The sequence below is a fragment of the Scardinius erythrophthalmus genome (genome assembly GCF_964197995.2).
Source record: "Scardinius erythrophthalmus genome assembly, chromosome: 7".
Taxonomy (NCBI): Eukaryota; Metazoa; Chordata; class Actinopteri; order Cypriniformes; family Leuciscidae; genus Scardinius; species Scardinius erythrophthalmus.
Window position 1 is genome coordinate 28,848,251 of NC_138227.1, and position 24,857 is coordinate 28,873,107.

A 24,857-nucleotide genomic window follows, 5' to 3' on the forward strand; every position below is an offset into this window, starting at 1 on the left:
TCATTCGTGCATTAATGCTGCATAATTATACCTGAAAATGCTTTGACGCGTTTCCACAGCGCACGATGCACGTAGTATATAATGTGCATTATTTAAAATTACTTTTAACATTTAAAAACAGACGTTTTCAAATTCCAAAGCTTGCAGAAGGTTCCTAATGTCAATACTGACTTAGGCTACAGCTTTAGCCTTGAGTAAATTAACTTTTCTAAGAAAATTATTCATAAAACGTATAAATATCAGTTGAGCCTACTTTCGTCACTGACACAGACGAAAATGAAAAGACTAAGTTCAGCTTTAGGAGGGGAAGAAATAGGCCAGGATAAGAAGACTGAGAGAAAAAGAAATATGAAGATGAGGAGAGGTATTGACAAATAATCTAATGATAAGGTTTTAAAGCTAGCCTATTTTTTTTATAATTTTTTGGCCTTCAAAAGTCCTAAATTGCACATATGTAGATCAGAGAAATCCAAATTGCCGGGGCCTTGACTCTTGATGCCCAGGGCACAGGAAATTGGACACAATTTAAATACAAAAACAAAATACAAAAGTACGAGAAAAACTGCAAAAAGGTCCACTTTTTGAAAAAAAGAACCCCCCCTTTCAATAGTCTGGCTACGGACCTGTACATGTAACTCATTCACCAACCCCCTGAGCCAATTCTGCTAAACTACAAGCACAATTCCTGCTTTACACTCAAATTGTTGTTCTAAAACACACTTTTTTCAAAACACTACACACAATTCTCTGCTTTTGGCAAAATTTTCATGCAGAAAATCTCTTGTTTTCACAAGGAACACACTGCCATTCAGATATGCACACTGACTCATCACATGGGCAAACACCCGTCACACAGTTTTACAATTAGCAATCAGAGCTTTAGCATAAAAGGGCAACAGGTCAGCTCTTCAATGAGCAATGGATGCCAACATTGGATTTTTTTTTTTATTACTGTAACTGTATACAGTCAATTCTTCTGTTGTTTTGTATGTAGACCACTGTATGTGCAGCTTTGTGTTGGTTGGGGATGTACACTGTGTACATTGTTTTTTGTGGAAAAAATAAAATATATTTGTTACCGTGTATTTGTGTGTTCTGAGTATAAAAACAATATTCTCAGATATTTTACAACACACTTATGTATGTACTGTAGAAAGTGTAACACTGAACAAAAAAAAAGGCCTAAGTCATTATGATGACTGGAGAAGTGTTTTCCATTCATCATAGTGTTTTACATTGAGCACATCAGTGTTCAACTGGTTCTTATAAATGTCTATTCATGTGATGGTTTGTGTGTGTCATTTGAAAACAAAATACCATTTTGAGAAGAAATACTGTAACATTGTTTTGAATGTAAAGTTTCATTTTGCAGGAGAATTGAAGGGGTTTGCCCATTGTGTGTGTGTTTTTTGATTTGTGTGTAGAGTTCTGAGAGTATGAGGCATGCTTTCAGAAAATGTGTGTAAACAATCGAGAAAAACTGTAACTGATCACTAACCAATCACTGCTTTACTGCAGTATAGGCCTAAATAGGTCACAGGTCAGATAATCTGTTTTAAATAATGGATTCCTGGGACCCCCCCCCTGTAGAACATTGTATTGAAATGTAGATATAAGCCTATGAAAGACCAAAGAGCTTTAGATTTAGAACAACAGTGTTTACATGGTATATCCAAAAATGTACTATTATGAAAGAAGTGTTTGCCATTTGATGCAAATGCTTCATTCTGACTTGTGTTTATGGCATTTTGAATGCAGTGTTACATTTTGAAGAAGATGTGAGGCATTTTGCATTGTGTGTGTGCAGTTTGGGGAATTGTGTGTAGAGTTTTGAAAAAAGGAGACATAGTTTTGAAAACGTGTGTAAGCAGTTGGAAAAAACTGTAAAACACAGAAAAGGTGAAATGATGAATTTGAACACTTTGAAGTAATTCACAGTTTAATTGTAAAAAAAAAAAACTACACCTGGAGCAAGAAGAAAACAATATGGAATGACAAAACTATTCAATTCATAATTTTATATTGTATAATACAATATACATTTATAAATGGATAAGGATTTTTAATAAGCTCAAAATAATAAGCAAAAAAAATAAGCTCTGTAAGTTTCTGTACTGTATTTGTAAAAAGTATAGCCTGTATTAAATATTGACTAAATTATATAAACATAACAAATGAAATAGCAATAACCTCCAGATATTTTACAATTTTAGATTAAGCAAAATCCAACATAATTTAAGGACCTTCCTATGTGCTTTTTTAATAATAAACTTTCTGATGTCCTTGTTGGTCATAAAAAACCTCCAGTATAACTTCAGTGTCTGTGTCTGTGTCCATCACTTCATGTATCTTGTCTCTGCTGGAAAACATATTCAGGGAATAAGACAAGCAAATGGAGTAAAATATACTGATTATCATGACTGTGGACAACAGTGTTCACATGCTTTCACATAAACCAGAATCCCATCTCAATATCACTCAGTACACCTTCATGTAAATAGTATAAGATATGCAGGAGGCGCAACAAAATGTAGACATTTTAAGCACTTCCTTACCTTTGCCAAGACTCGTGACAGCACAAAACCACAGAGAAGATGACTGCTGAAACTGATATTCCAAACAAAAATCCTATTATCATTCCAATGTCCACTTGCATTTGGATAGCTTCTTTACCTTGAATTTAAGAACACAACATTTTTATAGTCTTGAATTTCTTACATTTGTCTATATATAAGTGAATTATGTTGTAAGTCTATGTCATGGTTATCAACATTTCAAATGGAATCTGGTTCTACTTACGAATGACATTGGTAGTGATGGATTGAATGGAAGTTGTCAATCCAGGAACATTGGCTAATTGGCTAAATCATAATTGCCCCGAAATAAACATACAGTGTCTAAAGTGCATAAAATGCTGAGTATTACCTGAAGTTGTATTGGTGGAATTAAGCAGAACGTCTTTGCCAAGCAAGTTTCCACCTCCGGGAGTGAAGGACTCGTCTATTTTCGCTTCATTTGTGTCACCTAGCATGTGATAAATGTTTGATGTTATAATTAATAAAGACATATATTCAGACTTTAGGGCTGTCCCCTGCAAACACGCAATGCACTTTCCAAGATGTGTCACAATTCAGTATTACAACAGTTGCTGACATGTTGTCAATTTTGTAATTTTGTAAGTCTGTGACATTGTTAGGTTACCAACATTTCATGTGGAATCTGGTTCTACTTACGAATGACATTGATAGTGATGGATGCATTCAAAGTCTCCATCATATAAGTCATCTCACAGACGTATATCCCAGCATGCTCCTTTCTCACATTGGTAATGATGAGATTTTCTGCAGACGTGTAGTTCCTGATTTTATCTGCAGTTCCATTGAAACTCCATACAGGATCAGAGGACGGTGGGCGACTCTCAACAGTGCAGGTCAGGCGGAGAGTGTCACCTTCCATCACTGTGTCATTGCCAAGAATTCGAAGAGTCTGTACATCTGAAAAAGAGCAACTGCATTAGTTTTGACTCCATATTGACTCAGTATGCAAGTAATAAATAATTTTAGTTCTACTCATTGATCAATGGTAGAAGATGGTAGATCTCAGCAGTGACGCCTACGCTCTTCTCAACTGAATTTCTGATTTTTTGTTTTTAGCAATTGTCAAAGAAACATGCCTTTTCAAGAAGTTTGGTTAAATATGTATACTTGTACTCACACGTGACTTCTAGAGTCCTATTGGCACTGATGGTTTTGTCTCCATAGCTCACGTCACATCCTACAGTGGCATTGTGCATTTTGGAGGTTGGAGTCAAGAGCAAAGTTGAGGTGTAAAGGCTTCTGGTGATCAGAGTGATGTTATCCTCGAGATTGGTGATATTTTCTTCTCTTGTCTTGATCCACCATGTTATTTCAGGTGGAGTTTCCGGGCAAGGAGAAGGAGCTGAACATGTCAGATTGGCTTCCACTCCTTCACGGAGAGGAGGAATAATACCCATTTTAGGCTCGTCTGCAAAGAGAGGCACACAACATAATGTAGACATTGCAGATTTCCACAGTGTAAATAACTGAGTCATTCTTTGAATACAGATTCAGATCAAAAGCATATTTTACTAAGATGAAAAGAAAAAGCAGTGTGATTAGCAGAGCACAGCCATGTGTTTCAGTTTCTTTAAGAGATCATGTCCAACATAGTTCCTCTGCTGAGATTATGAAATCATAGCATCAGAAAGTGTGCAGTGAGCTGAACATCCCTCTGAAACAACTGAGAACTGAAAGAGAACATCAGACTACTGAACAAGGCAGGACCTTTTAAACTTTGCCAAACACAAGCAAGCATTACCTTGAATGATAATTTTAACTCTGGGTTTATATGTGCTTTTATGTGGTGTCTGCCCCTCCACTCTGAATGTATATTCATTTTCATCTTCTGCTTTTATATCTTTCATGATGAAGCTGCAGTTGTTTTTGGTCAGATCAGGTTCAAGCATCTTAATCCGCTCTGTTTTGGTTTTCTTCTCTTCCAGTTTGTTTCTTTGTTGTGTACTCACTTTCCCCATGAAAATACTTCCCTGAGTTGGACATTTACCATTTGTATTACACGCTATCCACTGTACATTAAGAATAGGTTTTGCTGCTTCTGGATAGGTGAAGGTACATGAAATCAGAGCACATAATCCTGGAACTGCAGTAATTACTGGTGGATTGAAGGTGATGTTCCAGTCCGCTTTACTTTTGCCTTGAATAACAGAAGAAAGTGATGAAATGCCTGGACACAGGACATCTCATATCTTACAATAATAGCTGCCTGTTCTTGCTCAATACATGTGCAGGTATGAAGCTACACAAACTTCACATGTAGTGTATATGATGTACAAGTATTTCACTAATAGAAGTGCAGTGATGGTTGAGGAGTGTGAGGTATAGTTTTATTAAAATATTTTTATTTTCAAATTTAATACAAATATTTAAATTTAAAAGTTACTGTAAAATGTTATACGTACCTGTACACAAAATATTTAATGCTAACATAGAGAGGATTGTACAGCTTGAAATGATCTGCATTTTAAACATGCATTCCACAGATCTGCACACAACAAAAAGAAACATTGCTTGAGCATTAATATAAATGCTATGCATTCAAATTTCCAATATATTATTCAATATTTGAATGCAAATGCTTTGGCAGTGTATATATAAACCACGTGTCGTGGCAGAAAAGAAAACTGCATATGAAATTAAAATTGACAGCATTAAAATTGACCTTACCGCTTCAAGTCAAACCGTTCACAGTGTTCTCAGAAGCTTTAGTTGTAAAACTGCAGAAGCAGCACATGGGTGTACAAGCTGCATCCTTCCTCTAGTGGAGCACTTCCTCATTAAACTGACTTGCACAAATAAGGGATTGTTGTGCATGACAAGCATAAATATGGAAATAATTAGCATAATTCAGTAAAATACATACATCAACCATACTTTGATTCTGTCAGGTATGGGGGTGATGGAAGGAGCAAGGACTCAATTGCAGGGAAAACCAGACTTTATTAATAATAAAAAATAAAACAAAATGCAAACAAAAACTGCCCAGAGGGGGGAAAACAAGACTGACTTGACCACAGGAGGAACATAGAAGAGTAGACATACGACGAGACAAGGTGCGACTAAAATAAGCTCTGACTAAAAACTGCATTAGACTATCAAACAAACAATGTAGCAAACAGAGAGTATATGAAGACCTAGCAAACCATGAGGGCAAAATAACACCTATAAAGGGAGCTGAGAACAAGAGGAAGTGAACACACTCAGACAAACAAGGACTCAACAAGAAAGGGAGCTGAGCACATGAAGAACAGGGGCCCGTTTCAATAAGGAGGTTCAACCAACTCTGAGTTGAAACTTGAACTCTGAGTTGACTTACCCTGAGATGGGAAACTCTGAGTTTTCGGTTACAGAACAGCTGAAATGAGTTAGTTCAATCAACTCTGAGTTAAAGGAGAACTCGGCAACTCTAGCGAACTCTAGTCACTTCTTCGCTGATTTTCCCTTTTGTTGTCGCATGTTTTCCCCACGAGCTCCCCCTACAGCTGTGGTGGGGCGTATATTTCACAACACAGTCGTAAAAAACTCACTTGCGGCAGCCTCCTCCCCCTCTCTACCGCTGCTCATGTGCGTTTGTTTTGATCGGAGCAAGCCAACTGTATCGCGTGGAGCTATGTCTATCGAGGTGGGTAATCTGGTAATACATCATACATGCGTGTGTGTTTATGTCGAATTGCCGTAAAGCAATTTGTGTTTCGCGCTCGTTCTCGCTTTCGCTTCTCACGAGACTTCCAATTTCTATCTTGCCGGGACGGTAGTGAACAAGTTGCAAGGTTGGTTTTCCGCCTGGGAACGCTGGGGGGAGCGGGGAAAGTCACCAATATCACCAGAACAGGTTGTTTAACCATCCAAATGATTTCTAGACAGTTTTATTAAGTTAAAAAAGCTACCAAGTTCTCCTTTAAGCGCGTGCACCACAACTATAAAAAGCCATTATCAATGGAGCGCAGATATTATGAGTCACCATGACAACAGCCAGACAAAAAGAGGTCTGCATGTTTCTCACCTTTACATTTTAATTAGTTATATAGTGTTGGGTGTAATTAATTACCAAGTAATCTAAATACTGTAATTTAATTAAAGGGATTACTCTTAATTCTTCTGTAATTTAAAGTAAAATCTGATGTAATTGCATTAGACTATGGAACAATTCTGTATATTTAACATACATTTTTAAAAGGTATGTGTGACGGCCCGAGTGGTGGCCGCACAAGAGCGGTAATATGGTGGTATCAACACACACACACACACATACACATACGCCAACATGCATACATTTACACGAAGGATATACATTTAAGAATACTCTTTTATTTAAACTTATTTTGTCATTCATATTCATTTGTTTCTGTATAGTGATGGATCATAATAAATCACACAAAACAAACAATATTAATTATTTCTTTAATGTTAGGTTTTCATATGTTTACATTTACAGCACATTTTATATACATTGTTACTGATTTGAAGTGCACACAAATTAGATGCGTTGTATGTTACTTATATTTGTTTCTATTTTGAGTTTAAGTTTACCGTTCGTGATGAACTTCAGACATGGTCCGCTGCAGCCGCATCCTGGCGTAACAAGGATTAGAGTCCGGGCAGGAACAGAGAATTTAACCGTTATTGGTTCCGCCCGAACATACCATTTGCTGGAATTGCCCGGGGGAGAAAGAAATGTTAATGTCTTTATCAATTGATTTATTTGGTTGTACATTTATGATATTTGATTACATTTTGCTTTTCTTTTCTTTATTTATTGTATACCTTTGTTTGATTTGACTTTGATTTACTTATGGTTATATGTTGAATGTAAAGTTGAATTGTTTCCCCTCTTAATTTGTAATGGGCCCATCCTTTCCTTTATACATACAACCGGCACATCCGGGAACTTAACTGTCAATTTTGTAACCGCCCCTTTTTAGGGGAAAACAAACCAGACTTCCCATAGACTTCAATACAAAATAGCGGCACAAAACAACGTCCGTACACAGCCGGCAGACGTGTATAACTTCAGAAATCACTTAGATGAAATACGTTGAGTAATTATATGTCCACCCTGCCTTCCATAGAGCGTGAACGATACATTTATAAACTTAATTTGGGCAACTTAAAAACATATCCCGTTTCATTCTACCAGCGTCAAATTGGTCTATCAACCCCACCCAGTGGCTTACCCGGACATTTACTCGTACCTCATCGAGTCACCAGGTAGCCAGTGAATGATTTTACTACGGTTTTAATAAGTAAACATCTTTAAATGTATAATATTGTGTCTTTATATTTAGAGTAGCTACTGAGTGCACGTTTCTGTCCAGCTATACAACTTGCCTGATTTAGCTTTCGATAGCATCATCCGTAATTCATGATATTTCCATAACAGCACGAAATTGATGATGATGGCAGGCAGAGATGGGCATAAATACATGGAAATGTATTTAAAATAAAATAAAAAATACAAAATACTGTGTGGAAAAAAATAATTAAATACAAATACATAATAGGGGTAGCCTACTGTGTGAAAAAAAAATGTTTAAATACAAATTACATGTTTGTAAGGGTTAGTACACGTCCTCAATCCGTTACTGTGTATGGCGCTCGCCGGATTGTTTTCCCCTAAAAGTGGGCGTGAACCTTTTCAGAGACGTTCTATGACGCTACGCCGGTTGTATGTATAAGCTGTTGCTTTGTTCAATTGAGCAGGTCGGAAGTGGGGACTGGAGTGTGGTACAGCTTCCGGGGACGGATTTGGTGGACGGACCGGAAACGGAAGTTAGACTAAACTGTGTGTGCAACCGTCGTGAGTGTGAAATAAAGTATACTGAATTATATTAAGTATAAAAGTTGCTGAAATAAGAAGAATACGATGGGGAAATCAAGGAAAAAGAAAAAAGAGGAGGTTGGATCAGAAACCAGAGCTAGAATTGATGAATCAGAGATTGAAGATGAAAGTGATGAGCTGGGTTGGACACAAGTGGACGGAAGGAGAATAAAAAGTGTTGAAAAAACAAATAATAAGAGGAAGAAAGATAATGAAGAGGAGTCAGTAGGTACAGACGAGGATAGCGAAAGGGAAGTAATAAGTGAAAGGAGAGAGGAAATAAAAATGATTGTAAGATTTAAAGAGGGACAAGGAGTAAAAGGGGTAAACCCAATTGAGTTAACAAATGAGTTGAGGAAACAATCAGGAGAGATTAGGGGTGCAAGAGTACTTCAGGATGGAGCATTGATGGTGATTTGTGATAATGATGAGCAGAGGGATAAGGTGATGAAAATGAAGGTTGTGTGTAAACAAGTGATTTCAAGTTGTAATCAAACAGGTGGAAAATCATGGTTATGTGGAGTAATTACAGGGGTAGCATTGGAGGTCACTATGATAGAGTTGATGAGAAATATTAAAGGAGGAAATGTAATTGAAGCAAAACGATTGCAAAGGAATAGGGAAGGGAATAAGGAAGATAGTCTTTCTGTAATGTTGCGTTTTGAAAGTGGAGGAATGCTACCAAGTAAAGTGATGATTGGATATGTTAGCTTTCGGGTGAGAGAATATGTGCGTGCTCCGCTGAGATGCTATAACTGCCAGAGATATGGTCATTTTGCGAGTGTATGCAGAGCCAAAAAGAGATGTGCACATTGTGGGGAAGAACATGAGTACGGAAAATGTGGAAGAGGTGTGGAAGCAAAATGTTGTAATTGTGGAGGAGCCCATAATGTGGCATATGGAGGATGTGAAGTGAGAAAGAGAGCAGTAGAAATTCAGAAGGAAAGAGATGGAAATAAGCTGTCATATGCGGAAGCAGTTAAAAAAGTAGACACAAGGAAAAAGAAAGAGAGTGAGGAGAAGGAGATGTGGAACGATCAAATCAGAAATGAAGAAAAGGAAAGGGAAAAATCGGATGACACAATGATAGTAAGTAAAAAGAGTTTTGTGTTATTTATGGCAGAGGTCATAAATTGTTCAGCGCAGACTGAAAGAAGAACAGAAAAGATACAGATAATAGTGAGAGCAGCAGAGAGGTTCCTGGATATCAAAGGGCTAACATGGGAAATGGTTAGAGATGGTCTAACTTTAGAAATACAGCCAAGTCAAGAATCATGGGATGGACAATAATTTTGATGTTAGTAATTTTACAATGGAATGCTAGGAGTTTGGTGGCTAATGGACTGGAATTTAAGGGTTACCTAAATAAGATGGAGGAAAAGCCAGATGTGATATGTGTCCAAGAGTCTTGGCTGAAACCTAAATTTGATTTTGTAATTAAAGGGTATGTTTCTGTGAGAAGAGATCGGGAAGAGGGAAATGGTGGTGGGTGTGTTACTTTCATTAAATCTGAAATACAGTATAGAATGGTGGGGATAGGGAGAGAAATGGAATATGTGGTGGTGGAGGTATGGAAGGATGATAAGAGTGTTGTAATAATCAATTTTTATAATCCATGTAGACAAATGACATTGGAAGATATGCTGAAGATAGAAGGGCAAAGTAGAGAGAGTGTGATATGGTGTGGGGATTTCAATGCCCATAGTAGTATGTGGGGAGGAAATGTAACTGACAGAAATGGGAAGGTGGTTGAAGAATTGATGGATGAGATGAATTTGATCTGTATGAATGATAGGGGAGGAACACGAGTAGACATTAGAACAGGTCAAGAAGCGGTGTTGGATTTAACTCTTGTAAAAAGTAGGTTAGGGGGAATAATTAACTGGAGGGTATTAAGGAAATGTAATATAGGTAGTGATCACTTTCCTATTTTGATTGAAATGTGTACCAATATGAGTAATTGTGTAGAAAGAAGTGAAAGAAGAGAAGGGAGATGGAATTATGGAAAAGCTAACTGGACTGAATATGTGAAAAGGGTGGAGGAGGGTTTAGACATAAATGAAGTAAGAAGGGTAGATGACGTAGAAGCTATAAATGAGAAAATTATAGGAGTTATGAAAAATGCAGCAGTAAGTAATATTCCTAAGGGTAAAGGAAGAAGAAAGACAAAAATGGTACCATGGTGGAATAAGGAGTGTGATGAAGCTATTAGAAGGAAAAGGAGAGCATACAAGAAGGTAATAAGAATGCATAATTATACAGATTTAATCGAATATAAGAGAGAACAAGCAAAGGTAAAAGAGGTGGTAAGAAGGGCAAAAAGACAGCATTGGAGAGAGTTTTGTGATAGAATAGGGAGAAGTACATCAATAGGAGAAGTATGGAGTATGATCAGAAGGATGAATGGAATAAGGAAAGATATGGAATATCCTGTTTTAAATGAAGGGGAAGTTATAGCAATAGAAAACTGAGAAAGCAGAAATGTTTTGTAATACATTTATAAAAGTAAACAGTACGGAAAATCTGACTGAAGAGTTTAAGAGGGAAAGGGAGGAAGTATTACGAGAGCATCCTCATCTATTGGGGAAAAGACAGGAAAAAGATGATATAATGGATGTCCCATTTGAAATGACGGAACTAAAACGAGCGCTGAGGAGAATGAGAGAAACTACTCCGGGGCAAGATGAAATCAGCTATTATATGATCAAGCAGTTAAGTGAGGAATCGTTGAGAGTAATGCTAGAATTCTATAATAAAGTGTGGGAAATGGGGGTGCTGCCACAAAGTTGGAAAGAAGCATTGATATTGCCAATAAAGAAACCAGGGAAGGATCCAAGTAAGCCGGCTAGCTATAGGCCAATAGCCCTTACATCTCATGTAGGGAAAGTGATGGAGAGAATGATAACGGATAGGTTAGTATATTTTTTGGAAAAAGAAGGAAAATTAACACCTTTTCAAAGTGGATTTAGGGTAGGTAGAGGAACTATGGATCCGGTTATGTGTTTGGAAGCGGAAATAAAGAAAGCTCTGTCAAATAAAGAATCAGTAATTGCTGTGTTTCTTGATATTGAAAAAGCCTATGATATGTTATGGAGGGAGGGTCTGATGATTAAGTTGGAAGAGATGGGGGTAGGGGGAAGAATGTTTAATTGGATTAATGACTTTCTTAAGCAAAGAGTAATAAGGGTGAGAGTAGGAAATGCTATATCATCTTAAGGAATAATAGAAAATGGTACTCCCCAGGGAAGTGTGATAAGTCCAGTACTTTTTATAATAATGATAAATGATATATTTAGTAAGGTGGATAGGAGTGTTGGTAGATCACTGTTTGCAGATGATGGGGCTTGGTGGTTCAGAGGGAGAAACAATAAGTTCATTATGGGTAAAATGCAGAAGGCTGTAGATGAGGTAGTTAAATGGTCATACAAGTGGGGCTTTAAGCTATCGGTGGAGAAGTCTCAAGTTATAATATTTTCCAACAAGAAAGTAGATAATGAATGGAAGTTAAGGATATATAACAGGGATATGGCACGAGTAACATCAGTTAGATTCTTGGGAATGTGGCTAGATACTAGACTTACATGGAAAGAACATATTGATAAGATAGTGAATAGGTGTAAAAGAGTGTTAAATATAATGAAATGTATGGCAGGACAAGAGTAGGGAGCAGATAGAGGGGCGCTTCAAACAGTATATATAGCAATGATAAGATCTGTACTAGATTATGGAAGTATAGCATATGGGTTGGCAGCAAAATCGCAGTTAGAGAAATTGGATAGAATTCAAGCACAGGCGTTGAGAATTTGCTGTGGAACATATCCAACAACACCAATAGCAGCAATGCAAATAGAGACAAATGAAATGCCGCTTAGTATTAGAAGACAACAGTTAATGGCTGTGTATTGGACAAATCTTAATAGTCAGAATGAGGTACATCCAACAAGGAAAATATTAGGAAAATGTTGGGAGCAAGGAATAAAGAAACATAAGAGTTTTGGGTGGGTGGTAGAAGAAGATATTAAGGAGTTGGGGATAGACAATTATAGATGTGTACCAAGAGTAATATATCCGCATACTCCTATATGGATTATTCCTCAGCCTGTAGTAGATTTAACATTACTGAAGATAAGACAGAATGAAGGAAATAATGAGATGGAAGTAATGAGAGCAAATGAGTATTTAAGAATAATGTATGGAGATAATATACAGATTTACACAGATGCTTCTAAAAAAGGAAGTAGAATAGGAGTGGCAGTCAATGTGCCAAAGTTAATGGTGAAGAAAAAAGCTAGAATTAGTGATCATTTGTCGGTATATACAGGTGAGTTGATGGCTATCCTGCTAGGAGTACAAATAATTAAGGAAAGAAAAATTAAAAATGCAGTCATATGTTCAGATTCTTATTCAGCAATAGTTAGTATTGATAATCAAAAGTCAGAATCAAGACCAGATTTAATTCAAAATCTCTTTGAATTGAACCAAATTAATATAGAGGTACAGTTTATGTGGGTCCCAGCTCATGTGGGAATTAAAGACAATGAGGAAGCAGATAAATTAGCTAAACAGGCAGTAGATGAAGAGATGGTAGAAATTGAGTTACTACATAGTTTAAAAGAAATTAAATCAGTAATAAAAGAGAAAATGAGTAAGAAGTGGCAACAATATTGGGATAATGAGAGTAAAGGGAGACATTTATATGCAATACAAAAGGAAGTGGGAAAAGGTAGAAAAAGAGGGAGAAATAGAAGGGAGGAAAGTATAATTACAAGACTAAGGGTGGGACATACCGGTTTGAATAAAACATTACACTTAATATCTAAGCATCCAACGGGTTTGTGTGAGAAATGTGGACAGAGTGAAACTGTAGAACATGTGATTATTAATTGTAATGGATATGATGAAGAAAGAGGAGTGCTGAGAGAGGAATTATGGAAGAATGAAGGGAAAGAGTTAACATTAAAGAATATATTAGACTCAGATATAGGGAATAATATGGTTAATGTGTTGTTTCAGTTTTTGAATAATACTGGTTTAGTGAAGAGAATGTAGGATTAATATGTATTTAGGCTTATAGAGAGAGGTAGAAAATGTGGATAATGTGAGACAGGGTAAGTAAATTTGGAGGTAAATAAGGTTACGGATGGGAAGCGGGAGTTAAAGGGAAGTGGGGAAGTGGGGTGGAAGCTGGAGGAGCTGAACACGCAGCGCCAGTGGTTTTTTTTTTTTTTTTTTTTTTTTTTTTTTTTTTGGGAAAGGGGGGGGGGGTGCTTAGGAATGTTTCTGATCCAAAGTCCAAGCTACCGGGTGATGGCAGTAATGCACTGTTAAGTGCGGTTGCCAATAAAACAAAAAAGAAGAAGAAGAAGAAGAATTGAGCAGGTCAGTAGTTTTAGTTTGTTTGTTTTTGTCTAATTGTTTGATCTCATTTTCTGTTTGTTTATTTTTGTTGTAAGAAGTTTATGAGTTTGTAAAGTTATTTTTTTCTTGGGTTCAAATAAAGACCCATTTTCTTTTGCAAAGCTTGTGTTCCTTGTTCTTGCCTCTTGGTAGTGATGGCCAGATCGAGGCCTCGTGAAGCAATTGAAACAGTTGAACCAAATGTGCCATATTGTTTCGAGGCTTCGAATAAATCCGACACCCGTCTCAACGGTGACACCTAGTGGTCACTTGCAGGTGTTGATCTGAAACAACCTTGACGAGCCATTAAAAAAATGTGGTGTTTTTTTATTATTATAATTTTCTAATATGTGAAGATTGTAACCTATAGGCTCCTCACTGTGCATTTTGGTCTTGCAAAATGAATATTAATAAAAGAAATCAAGCCACAATGTCTCACTTTTTTAGAGATTTTTATTCAAAAATATTCATTTCTCTGCTGTGGAAGGACTTCTTTTTTTACAGATAATTTCTCCAGCCTTTGAAAAAATCCTCTCACAAGGGACACTTGTTACTGGCATGCAAAGATATATATATATATATATATATATATATATATATATATATATATATATATATATATATATATATTGTTTTGGTGATTTTCCTTTTATTGTGACAGGACAGTAGAGAGATGACAAAAAAACGAGGCGGGAAAGGTCCACGAGCCGGGACTCGAACTCAGGACGCCCGAGTGCAAAGACGCTACATGTCGGCGCACTGACCACGAGGCCATTAACGCCGACGGCGGAAATATTTTTTTAGCTAGGACATACAAATGAGGAAAGATTACTGCTATCTCTTTCCAGTTTCATTTAAATTCATGTTAAATTTAAATGCAAGCCTAAATTGCCTATAACTAATCAAATCGCACTATGTCACTATATCATCAAAAATCCGCTATCTCAAAATCAAACTCCTCTCACAAAAACCCACGAGGTCAATATGCGTTGATTTCACTTTTATACAGATGTGCGACTGTGTGGTCTGTTCCCGACCGTGTCAATCAAACGCTGATTCGGCGGACCACACCTGATGAAACACTTAGTGAAACACTTCGAGGCTTCGTTTGGCCATAGTCACGTGACATAGGTGTTTTGAATCACGCTTTGGATCAGTGTTTCGAAACATCTGCGCTTCGGGATCTCGCAAAGCTTCGGAACGACTGTTTCGCGTCAGCCATCCTTACCTCTTGGTCCCTCACAGTAGGCTATATATTTTTTATGTAATCTTCTCCCTCTATACACTTTGGTCAATTCAAGAATAATTCATGCAATTGTATATTGTTTATTTGAAAGCATTAAAAGTGCAGTTTCTTGTCTCTCCTTGTATTGTTCAAGTGGTTGAGGTTGATATGGGATTTAGTAATTAGTAATAGTAGACATTAATCTAATTACACTGTTGAAGATGTCATTTGTAGTTAGTAATACAAGTAACTTACCCAACTGTTATAATATCAGAGGTGAAAGAACAGTATGTTATTCAACCTAATTTTAATTTTCATGTAGGTGCAATCCTGCAGGTATTAAAAGAACATGGCAGCAGCTGAAAATTAAATATAAAAACATAATTCAATTAGGTAAGGCTTGAGCATATCATGGGTGAAGGCTACCTGACTTTACATTTGACATAAATAATTAAATAGCATCCGTGTCTAGCAGAGCAGCAGCATTTACGGCTGAGGGAATTCCTGGAGGGACTTCAGAGCCAGTCCCAAAGATCCAAGGGCCTTCATAAAATGTAAGAGGTTTACATGTGTTATTTTTTATATAGCCTGTTTTTGATATTTCCATATATTTTACTTCGGGTTGGGTTTTTTATTGGTCCCAACATATTCTGATGGTAATATCTGTCTTTTGGAGCCTCCTATCCCCCAACAGAACCCCAGGCAGTTGTAAGTCGCCTACTCAATACACCAGAAATTATGATTAATAGTGTTATGAAGTGCACTCAACCAAATGCTCATCTTCACATGACGATGGGGATAAAGAGTTTCTGCTGCCACAGAGAGGCCTACAGAGGTAATGTTAATATTATGTGTCTACACATCAAACAATCTACACATTCAGATTTTTTTCACATATTTATGTGGAGTAGCCTATAGAATCTAAGTGTATATCCAAGTATAAGCGGGTATTCTTATCCCCCCCCCCCCCCCACACACACACAGTTTAATTCTGTAGAATTTGTTTAGAACTACATTATGTAAGTCTAATCTACTACTGAACATAGATTACATTCTATGGACATTTCTCTGAAATATGGCGGAGGTGGCGGCATCTCATGCGAAGGCAGTTGGTAGTAGTGGAATAAAAACTAGGTATCTGCATGGTTTGTTGGGCTCCATGCTAGATATACTGCTCTACTACTGTAACATCTTTAATGCTGCAAAAACGTGCGACAAATGGAATATTAAGCAGCCACCTAAGTGTAAAGAAAGATTCTGGAGTCGCCGCTGTCAAGATAAACAAAGGCGGGACACAACAAAGGATCACGCTGAGCCTTTAGAATTACTGGCTCTTTATGCGTTTTGTTTTGGACTCCTGATTCTCCCACTGTTTTATACTGATATTATACGAAGATATGTGCTTGCGCGCCCACTGAGTATGATCTCATGCAAGTTTTTAAAGACTGTATATGGACATTGTGTAATATCTGCAATTCTACACAATGGTTTGGTCAAAACACAAGGAACAACAAAAGTTACCATTAAGGCCCACGCAGAAGGATTCAAATATATATGGTCAAAATACAGACTTTACCTGATGCTTTTGCTTCTGGCGGGGGACGTACACCTAAACCCCGGGCCTGTTACGCGCAGTCACGGCCCACTGGCGGCAGGACTGGAGCCTGCCATTACAACGGAGGCGCTGGGAGTGACACTGCTGGGGAATGGAACAACTCCCCAAACTACCATCACAAGCCTTGCTGTGGCACCAGAACCGCTCTCGGCGCTGCTGTCAGTGGACCCGACACGGAGGATTGGAGCGGGCATGGCAGATGGGGACACGACGACAGCTGAGATGGGGGGCTCACCGCTGATGTCAACGGATCCAGCGCGGAGGACCGGTGAATGTATGGCAGGCGGGGATACGCCAGGTGAGACGGGTGGCTCACCGCTGGAGAACATCGGGCGTGGCGTTACATCAAGCAACCCGAATGCGGAGCTGATCGTGTCGGACGAAGTGGAACACGTGCTGGCTACACAGAATCGGACAACGGAGTGGACTATCTCGGACAAATCCGCGCTGGGCATGCAACCTAGGCCACGCGGAAGGAAAACTACTGGGCAAAATAAAGCAGCAAAAGGAACTAATATTACTGATGCAGCTGAATATTTAATTCGACATAAAGCCACGCTGAACAGACAAACTGTGAGTAATCACTCATATCCATTGCAACATATTGTCTCTACAGTTAGTGGTGCGAAAATTATATGGGACAGGGATCAAAAGCCAAAGGGAATCTTTGGTGGGCACTTAAACATACGCAGTTTATTACCAAAACTTGATGAGATAAAGACACTGCTAACAGGTTCAAATCTACATTTCTTAGGCCTTTCTGAAACCTGGCTTAATGATAAAATTAATACTAGTTTTCTGGATGTTCCTGGTTATAGTTGTTTTCGAAAAGATAGAAAGACGAAGAAAGGTGGAGGGGTGCTAATCTATGTGCGCAACTCTTTGAAATGTATAGAAGTAACAATTGACTGTGATGTCCATATAGAATACCTATGTGTTGACATTTCTCTCTCTCCCAGAATGCATTTTTTTATTCTGCTGTTGTATAACCCGCCATCCACTAATGATGAGCAATTTTGTAATGAATTAGAGAAACTGTTGAAAGTAATATCACATAAATCCGAAATTATTGTCATGGGCGATTTTAACATTGACTGGTTTAACAAAAGTAAAAAGAGAAAATTAAAAATGTTAATGACCAAATTTGATTTTACGCAGCATGTGAAAGGGGCTACAAGAATTACAAAATCCAGTAAGACGCAAATCGACTTAATTTTTACAAACAAAGAAGAACGCATTCTGAAATCTTATAACCTTTTGACTGGAATGTCAGATCATAATATGACCCTGATGGTGAGAAAATTATCTAATAAACGCTTTGTAAAACTCAAAAAGCCTAACTACAACTCACTAATAATTCCTAAAAATGATGCTCCCAAATTGGACAATGAATTAAAAGAAATAATTTGGACTGACATGGCGTGGGATGAGGTGAACAGTAGCTGTAGGCAAGTCATGAATAAAATAGATGGAATTGTGTCTAAATACCTAAAAAAGAGGAAAAGTGGTAAACAGAGATCCCTACCCTGGATAAATGAATCTATTAAAAAAATTATGAAGCAGCGAGACCAAATTCTAAAACAAGCAATTAAAAGCAAGCTTAATACTGATATGGTTTTATATAAAAGCCTAAGAAATCGCGTGATAAAGGATATGAGACTTGCTAAAAGCAACTTCTATATCACAGCAATTACCGAGGCAAGAGGAAATCCATCAGTAATGTGGAAAACAATTAACAACATTGTGAAACCTAAAGGAAAGCAACCCAACCTGTGTGAACTCAAAATCGGGGATGAGTTTGTAAATGATAGTAAGCGTATCGCCCAGGAATTTAATGATTATTTTATTTTGTCGGTTCAGGAAGTGTCGGATTGCTATGATTTGAACACCAGGGTAGAGCATCACCAACCAAATAATTTAACTGACGCATTTTTCCTTGAACAAACAACTGAGCAAGAGGTGCTAGCTGTCATTGAAAAAGTAAAAAATAGTCACGCCAAAGATCTTTTCAACATTGACACTTCCTTTCTAAAAAGAAATAAAGAAATACTGGTAAAACCTTTAACTCAACTGGTAAATCTCTCTTTTAAAAATGGAGAATTTCCAAATGATTGGAAACAATCCAGGGTTATACCTATATATAAATCCGGAAAGGTAGATTTAGCATGCAATTATAGACCAATTAGCATTTTACCAATTTTTTCTAAGGTATTGGAAAAAATTGTAGCCAATCAGCTAATGTCTTTCTTACAGTACAATGACATACTGCATCCTCTACAATTTGGATTCCGGCCCCAATATTCGACGGAAACGGCCAATTGCTATTTTATTGAACAACTTAAATTAGCAATTGACAAAGGCCAAATAGTTGGAGCAGTTTTCATGGATATAAAAAAAGCCTTCGACGCACTTAATCATAATGTACTTTTACAGAAATTATCCCTGTTGAACTTTGACAAAACAACTTTACAGTGGTTCAAGACATATTTGGAACATAGACAACAATGTGTAATAATTAATAATGAAAAGTCATCCTTCACAACACTGAAAACAGGTGTCCCCCAGGGATCAATTCTTGGGCCTCTGCTTTTCACATTGTACATAAATGATTTACCAAACATCTGTCCGGGTGCAGGTTTCCAAATGTATGCAGACGATACAGTCGTTTATGTGAGTGGCAAAAGTGTTGAGGCCATCACTGCGCAGTTGCAGCAACACATTAACTCTGTGTCACTATGGTTTCAAAACTCAGGACTAACCCTAAATCTGAGTAAGACTGTGTCAGTTTGTTTTGCTTCCAGATCACACCCCTTGGAAGAATTGCATCTGACAATTAATAGTCAAAATATTGCCCAGGTTAAAGAAGTAAAATATCTGGGATTAATCCTGGACTCCCATTTATCATTTGAAAGTCATGTCAAAAAGATCACTAGAACAGCCAGGGCAAACTTGCACAGTTTTAGAATCATACGGGACTGTTTACCATTTCATGCGGCAAATACATTTATGCATGCAATGATTTTCTCCCACCTCAGTTATTGTATAACCTCCTGGTCACAGGCAACAGGTACAACAATCAGGCCTTTAAGACTGATTTATAACAGAGCACTAAAAATATTAGATAAAACAACTGTCAGAACACACCATTGTGGAGTATTGCAGAGGTTAAACTTTTTAAACTTTGAAAATTTTATTAAATTTTGTAATTTGAAATTAATGTATAAATGTCTGCACAATCAAGCCCCTGATGTTCTCAGACGACTCATAGTCCCACTTCGATCAGTGGGCTCCATCACACGAGGAGCTGCTAATGGAAATGTGAAAGTGCCCGTTAGAAAAAAGACCTTTGGTCAGTCGGCCTTTACTGTCCAGGGTGCTAAACTCTGGAACTCCTTGTCTACCGAGCTGAAACAGGACTTAGATCTGGGGGCTTTTAAAAATGAACTAAAGCGTATTTTAAAACGAGATCAAGTGTGCAATCATTTTTAGTCTGCGCTCAAATGCACATTCTTTATGTAATGTCAGAATTAAGTAATGTTACTGTAAATGTAAATTAATTTTTTGTACTTTCTGTATGTATGTGAAAAGCCCATCTAGGGACGGACATTGCAAATTAGCCTTGGCTATAAATGTTGTTGTGTGGTTCAGGTCTATTGTTCACACATGTCCCTATTAAATAAAATTAAATAAATAAATAAATAAATACTGTATTTTCAGTTGCCAGTTAAGGAGTTATAGACTTAATCTTATTACAGTTTTTTTTTTCAATCGCTAACAAGCGCTTACCCATACTTCAGATACTTTTTCTAAACTCTTAACACAGACTCACACCTACAAAACACAATTGGCCAAATGGTTAATTGTCTTCTCAAAAACACATTTTGTTAAATATATACTAACTCTTCATTTCAAAACAGAACACATGTTTCTCTGCGCGCACACTAACTTTACCAAAACACTGGAAATCTGACTCAAAATTAAATAATTCTGTCAAAGAATAACACTTGTTTTCACTTCACAAGGTACATGCACTCAATCAAAGTACACCAGGTTTCAAAATCCTGGCTATTGTTGACATTACTAAAACTGCATAGACTTTTATGTTTCAGTTGTACAGGTATTTGCATGCAAAACGTGCAATCCACCATTTTACACTAAATTTCTTGGTTGGGAACTGTCCACATGTACAGTACTGTTCACATTCATAAGCATTCCAGTAAAAAGCAAATCAGTTTTTATTCCTTTACTGTTTACTACAGGAGGTACAGTAGAAACACGGTTTGATAGTGAAGAATCCAAATTTAAGAATATGTTTAAGATCTGCTGATCTTACTTCCTTACATAACAACACATGAAAAACTAAGGTGAATTACACTGTATTGGGCATTCAAGGTGACAGCTGTCTAAACATTGTAATAGTCAGGGGTCTTGTTAGTCTTTTATCTTCCAACTAAGAGTTGGACTGTGTGTGAATGTTACCTAGTCTAAGGTCTCGTGACCATTTGTTGTTTATACCATCTTTGATCTTCCAACTAAGAGCTGAACTGTGTGTGACTGTTACATAGTCTTAGTTCTCGGGACCATTTGTGTTTATAACATTTGGGGAAGTCAGTCGGGGGCAATTGCCTCTATTGTCTTTAGATGATTAGATTTAGTGGCTACCTCTAAGGCTGTGTGTATGTTTAGCACCTTTAAGGACAGCCCACTGAAAGGCCTATAAAGAAACCATGTAAAGTATGTTAGTTAGAATGATTTGGGAAGAACTGCAGCCGCGTACAGCGAAGTCCTCAATAAAGAATAACTTTGTTTGAACGTGATCCCCAACGTCTCCTGGTCTCTTGCTTCGACGAAGAAAAAGTTTTCAACAATTTGGTGCCGCGACCCGGATGGAGAAACTGAAACTCAACAAAGAATGAACTTTCCAGACGGAACCTTGAAAACTTCAAGCTCAAAGATCTTAACAAAGGTGACTGAGTCCCAGACTGCATCTTGAAACTTCAAGCTCCAAAAAAATCTCAAAGACTGAATTTTTCCAGACGGAATCTTTCTCTACAAATGAAAGACTCGGTGAGTTTCACTCCATTAAAAGAACCAATGCAGACCAGTACAAATGTTTTCCTCTGCGCCGTTCAGAGAAGTAGTTAACAAACAGCTGTAGAGTTTGGTTAACTAAAGATAAGCCTCTAAAAAGTTTTCTTTTAGAGATGAAATTGATCCTCTGTTGTTGACAGGGAAGATTAACAGTTACATGTTAATATTGTGTGTATGCTCTTGCTAGAGAAGACCTATCTGTAAGCTAGAGAATTAGCTTTAGAATTAGATTAGCCTCATGTGCTAATAAGATTGTACCCTCTGTTTGCAAGACAGTAGAGAGAAGTTTTTTTAGTGTTTTGTGATTAAGTAACAAAGGAAGTCACAAAATGGTTAGAAGGAATGCTAGGCTGATACCCACGACAGAGAAAGGTGGATTAGCTAGCCCGTTATGGACAGACAATGAGTTTAAGTCCTTGTTAGGAGAATGCATGGACTCAATCGTGACTGAGGAAGTCAGATTGAATTTAACAAAGAAATTTGGCATTGATGCAGTCAAAGTTTGGTCAATTGAAGATTGTAAGAAGGTACTAGGAGCAAGTATTCGCAAGAACGATATGAAAGCTATTATCTGTTGTTACCGAGAATTTAGCTTATCCATTGCACAAGAACAAGCTCGTTGTATTGCTACGTTAAACGATCAGAACAAACAATTGCAGACTCACATGTCCTGTCTCAAGACAAAGGTGGGCCATAACAAAGCCTCAACCAAATGTGATTTAGAAGACCAACAGTCAGATGAAAGCTATCCTGATTTACAGTCTTTTGATAGTATAGAGGACAATGTCAATGCAGATGTAAATGCAGTTGAAGTGTGCGTAGCCAGACAAAAGCCTCAGGGAAAAGGTGTTGATACAGTTCCATGTGCAACCCCCATATTGCAGCCACAAGCAATCAAAACATCTTTAGGTCCTAAAGAGATTGAGAGAATTGCTGAAAGTTTGCCATCAGTGCAAAGAAATTTTTCTAAGTTTAGAAGAGCATTGATCAGCAAAATGCGGCTCTATGATATGACTCTAGCTGAAGTCACCCAGCTAATATCACAGATCTTGACTGAGTCAGAATTCAATGATTTTGAAAGTGCTGTAAATAATTCTGAACTGCAACAGGCCAGTAAAGATGAATTAAGAGAGGAAGTTGTTAAAGTGTTAAAGAACATTGTTGGACCGAAAGTGGACTGGTCAAAGCTCACTAATTGTGTACAGAAGAAGGATGAAACTGTTTGTGAGTACACAGAACGATTCTGTCAGATCGCTGCCGTTTACAGCGGAATTGCCGACACTCCAGAGAAAGTGTTAGGTCATAATGGTCCTCTAGTTCGCACATGGTCCGATGGTCTTTTGTCAGAACATAGAAATGCATTGCCTTTCTTAGATCTTACATGGTCAAATAGAACCCTGCAAGACAACTTGGACAGTTTAGCTATTTGGGAAAGAGACTTTGATGTCAAGGCAAGAGTAAAAATTGCAGCAGCATCCTTTAAGGTTAACTCAGAGAAGCCAAAGAAACGCAAAAGTCCTAGAGAAGCCAGTTGTTCTTACTGTGGCAAGCACGGACATTTTGGAAAAGAATGTCGAAAAAATAAAAATAACTTAAGACAAGTTAACAATGTTATGCAGCTCTTACTACATTTGTTTGCAACTTTGAAGCAACCCCTCCCCTCGTCACTGGACTCGTGGGTAAGCTTTTTGAGGTGTTAACAATTTGGGCTGTGATTGCTTAATCTCCCCAGTAACTTACAACAAAGATGAAAGACTTATTTTTGTTTAATAGAAAAAAAGGAAAGTGACTGTCACAGTCTTTGTTTGGGGGACATTCAGAAAACTCACAGCCTTAAAATGTTATACCACAGAATATTGCAGTTAGACAACCATCCTCTGTTAATGATGTTTATTAGGACTGATGTTTCACTGGAGAATGGAGATGTGTCAATTTTCTCACACACTGTACAGTGTGCACACAACAGGGACAGAATAGGACACGGTTCAGTGAGGGCCCTGGAAAGAACTGACGCAACAGGCGTCAGGGGCCAATCCAGGGTGAAGACAACCTCATAGGCCTTTCCCCATTTAGTCCATCCTTACCTCACTGGTCCATAGGTGTCAAATAAATTAAGAAATAGGGAAAGAATGAAACGACAACAGTAGACTCTGAAAACGATAGAACCATAGTGGTTAAACTGCTACAACCGTAGTGTTTTGAAGAAATACTGCTCTGTTTTGTTTTCTTTCTTCCTCTGTGCAGATAAACACTTGATGGCTGTTCCAAAAATCCATATGCAATGACGTCTCACCTGCATATGAAGCCACAACCTCAAGAAGACAACTACACCCATTGCTGAACGAGCCAATCACAAAAGAAAAAGAAAAAAATACACAACGCAGAGATAAAGAACCTTCAGTCATCCATCGATATGATCAAGACTACAAGCCTGCACCATTATCTGAGTGCTGCACCGGGTTAATGTCAAGTTAACCAACAAGCAATTTTGATCTTTCAACAAAATGACACCCCAGATGACTGAAGATAATTCTTCATGGTTCAGAAACTTGTTCACGAGAAAATTAGTTCCAACCATAAAAGAAAATGAAAAATACACAGCGCAGAGACACCACGGACCCTAATCGCATGTTCGTTTCTGTGTCAACATGCAATTACAGAAAATCAACACAGAACATGTGCGACTTATGGAAGAATGAAGTCCATGCATGAATACTGCTGGTCTGCCGTTTCTTTGTTTTATTGTGTTGCAGGTATGTGTGTATGCCATGATGTATGCCATGAGTCATCAGAGCGACTCTACATGACAAATGGACTCTACAGGAAACAGACTTCACAGCTATTCAGGCGCCATGGACTTTCAAGACTTCCACTCTTATGCTACATGGTTTTCTGTGTAATCATGTGACATTTTACACCCTGCGTCGCAGGTGTCAACAGTTATGGTTTTGAGAAGAACTATGACACTCATGTAAATCAAGGACACAACACAGAGCAAGTTATATGTGCCTGTAACTTACACAAGTTACAAGAATGAACATATGTGATGTGCCTGTAACTTACACCAGTTACAAGAATTAACTTTATGTGTTTAAATTTGTATTTTGTGAGAGT

The 24,857-nt window shown here is 37.7% G+C and overlaps 1 protein-coding gene across 5 annotated transcripts; it reads right to left on the reverse strand.

Moving 5' to 3' along the window:
* Positions 1-1,906: 1,906 nt before the first annotated feature.
* Positions 1,907-5,380, reverse strand: LOC308693189 (sialic acid-binding Ig-like lectin 14). Of its 5 annotated transcripts, none has more exons than XM_081369982.1 (8): positions 5,265-5,380; positions 5,000-5,082; positions 4,339-4,734; positions 3,715-4,005; positions 3,234-3,494; positions 2,926-3,024; positions 2,556-2,673; positions 1,907-2,359 (listed from the first exon to the last, which is right to left on the reverse strand). In XM_081369982.1, exons 2-8 carry the CDS (start codon positions 5,067-5,069, stop codon positions 2,260-2,262), a joined length of 1,335 nt encoding a protein of 444 aa, XP_081226108.1. In that variant the 5' UTR covers positions 5,070-5,082; positions 5,265-5,380; the 3' UTR covers positions 1,907-2,259. The 5 variants fall into 5 exon arrangements, with proteins under 5 accessions (XP_081226108.1, XP_081226111.1, XP_081226109.1 ...); XM_081369985.1 differs by having other exon boundaries at positions 1,916-2,359; positions 4,585-4,734; XM_081369983.1 differs by having other exon boundaries at positions 1,924-2,356.
* Positions 5,381-24,857: the final 19,477 nt, after the last annotated feature.

Bases quoted from the DNA above. Each gene is read 5' to 3' on its own strand.
- LOC308693189 (XM_081369982.1), bottom strand. From the start codon at position 5,069: ATGTTTAAAATGCAGATCATTTCAAGCTGTACAATCCTCTCTATGTTA. The intron at 4,006-4,338 runs GTAATGCTTGCT...CTCTCTTTGCAG, and splicing joins AGTTAAAATTATCATTCAAG to ACGAGCCTAAAATGGGTATT. The intron at 3,495-3,714 runs GTGAGTACAAGT...GCTCTTTTTCAG, and splicing joins TAGGACTCTAGAAGTCACGT to ATGTACAGACTCTTCGAATT.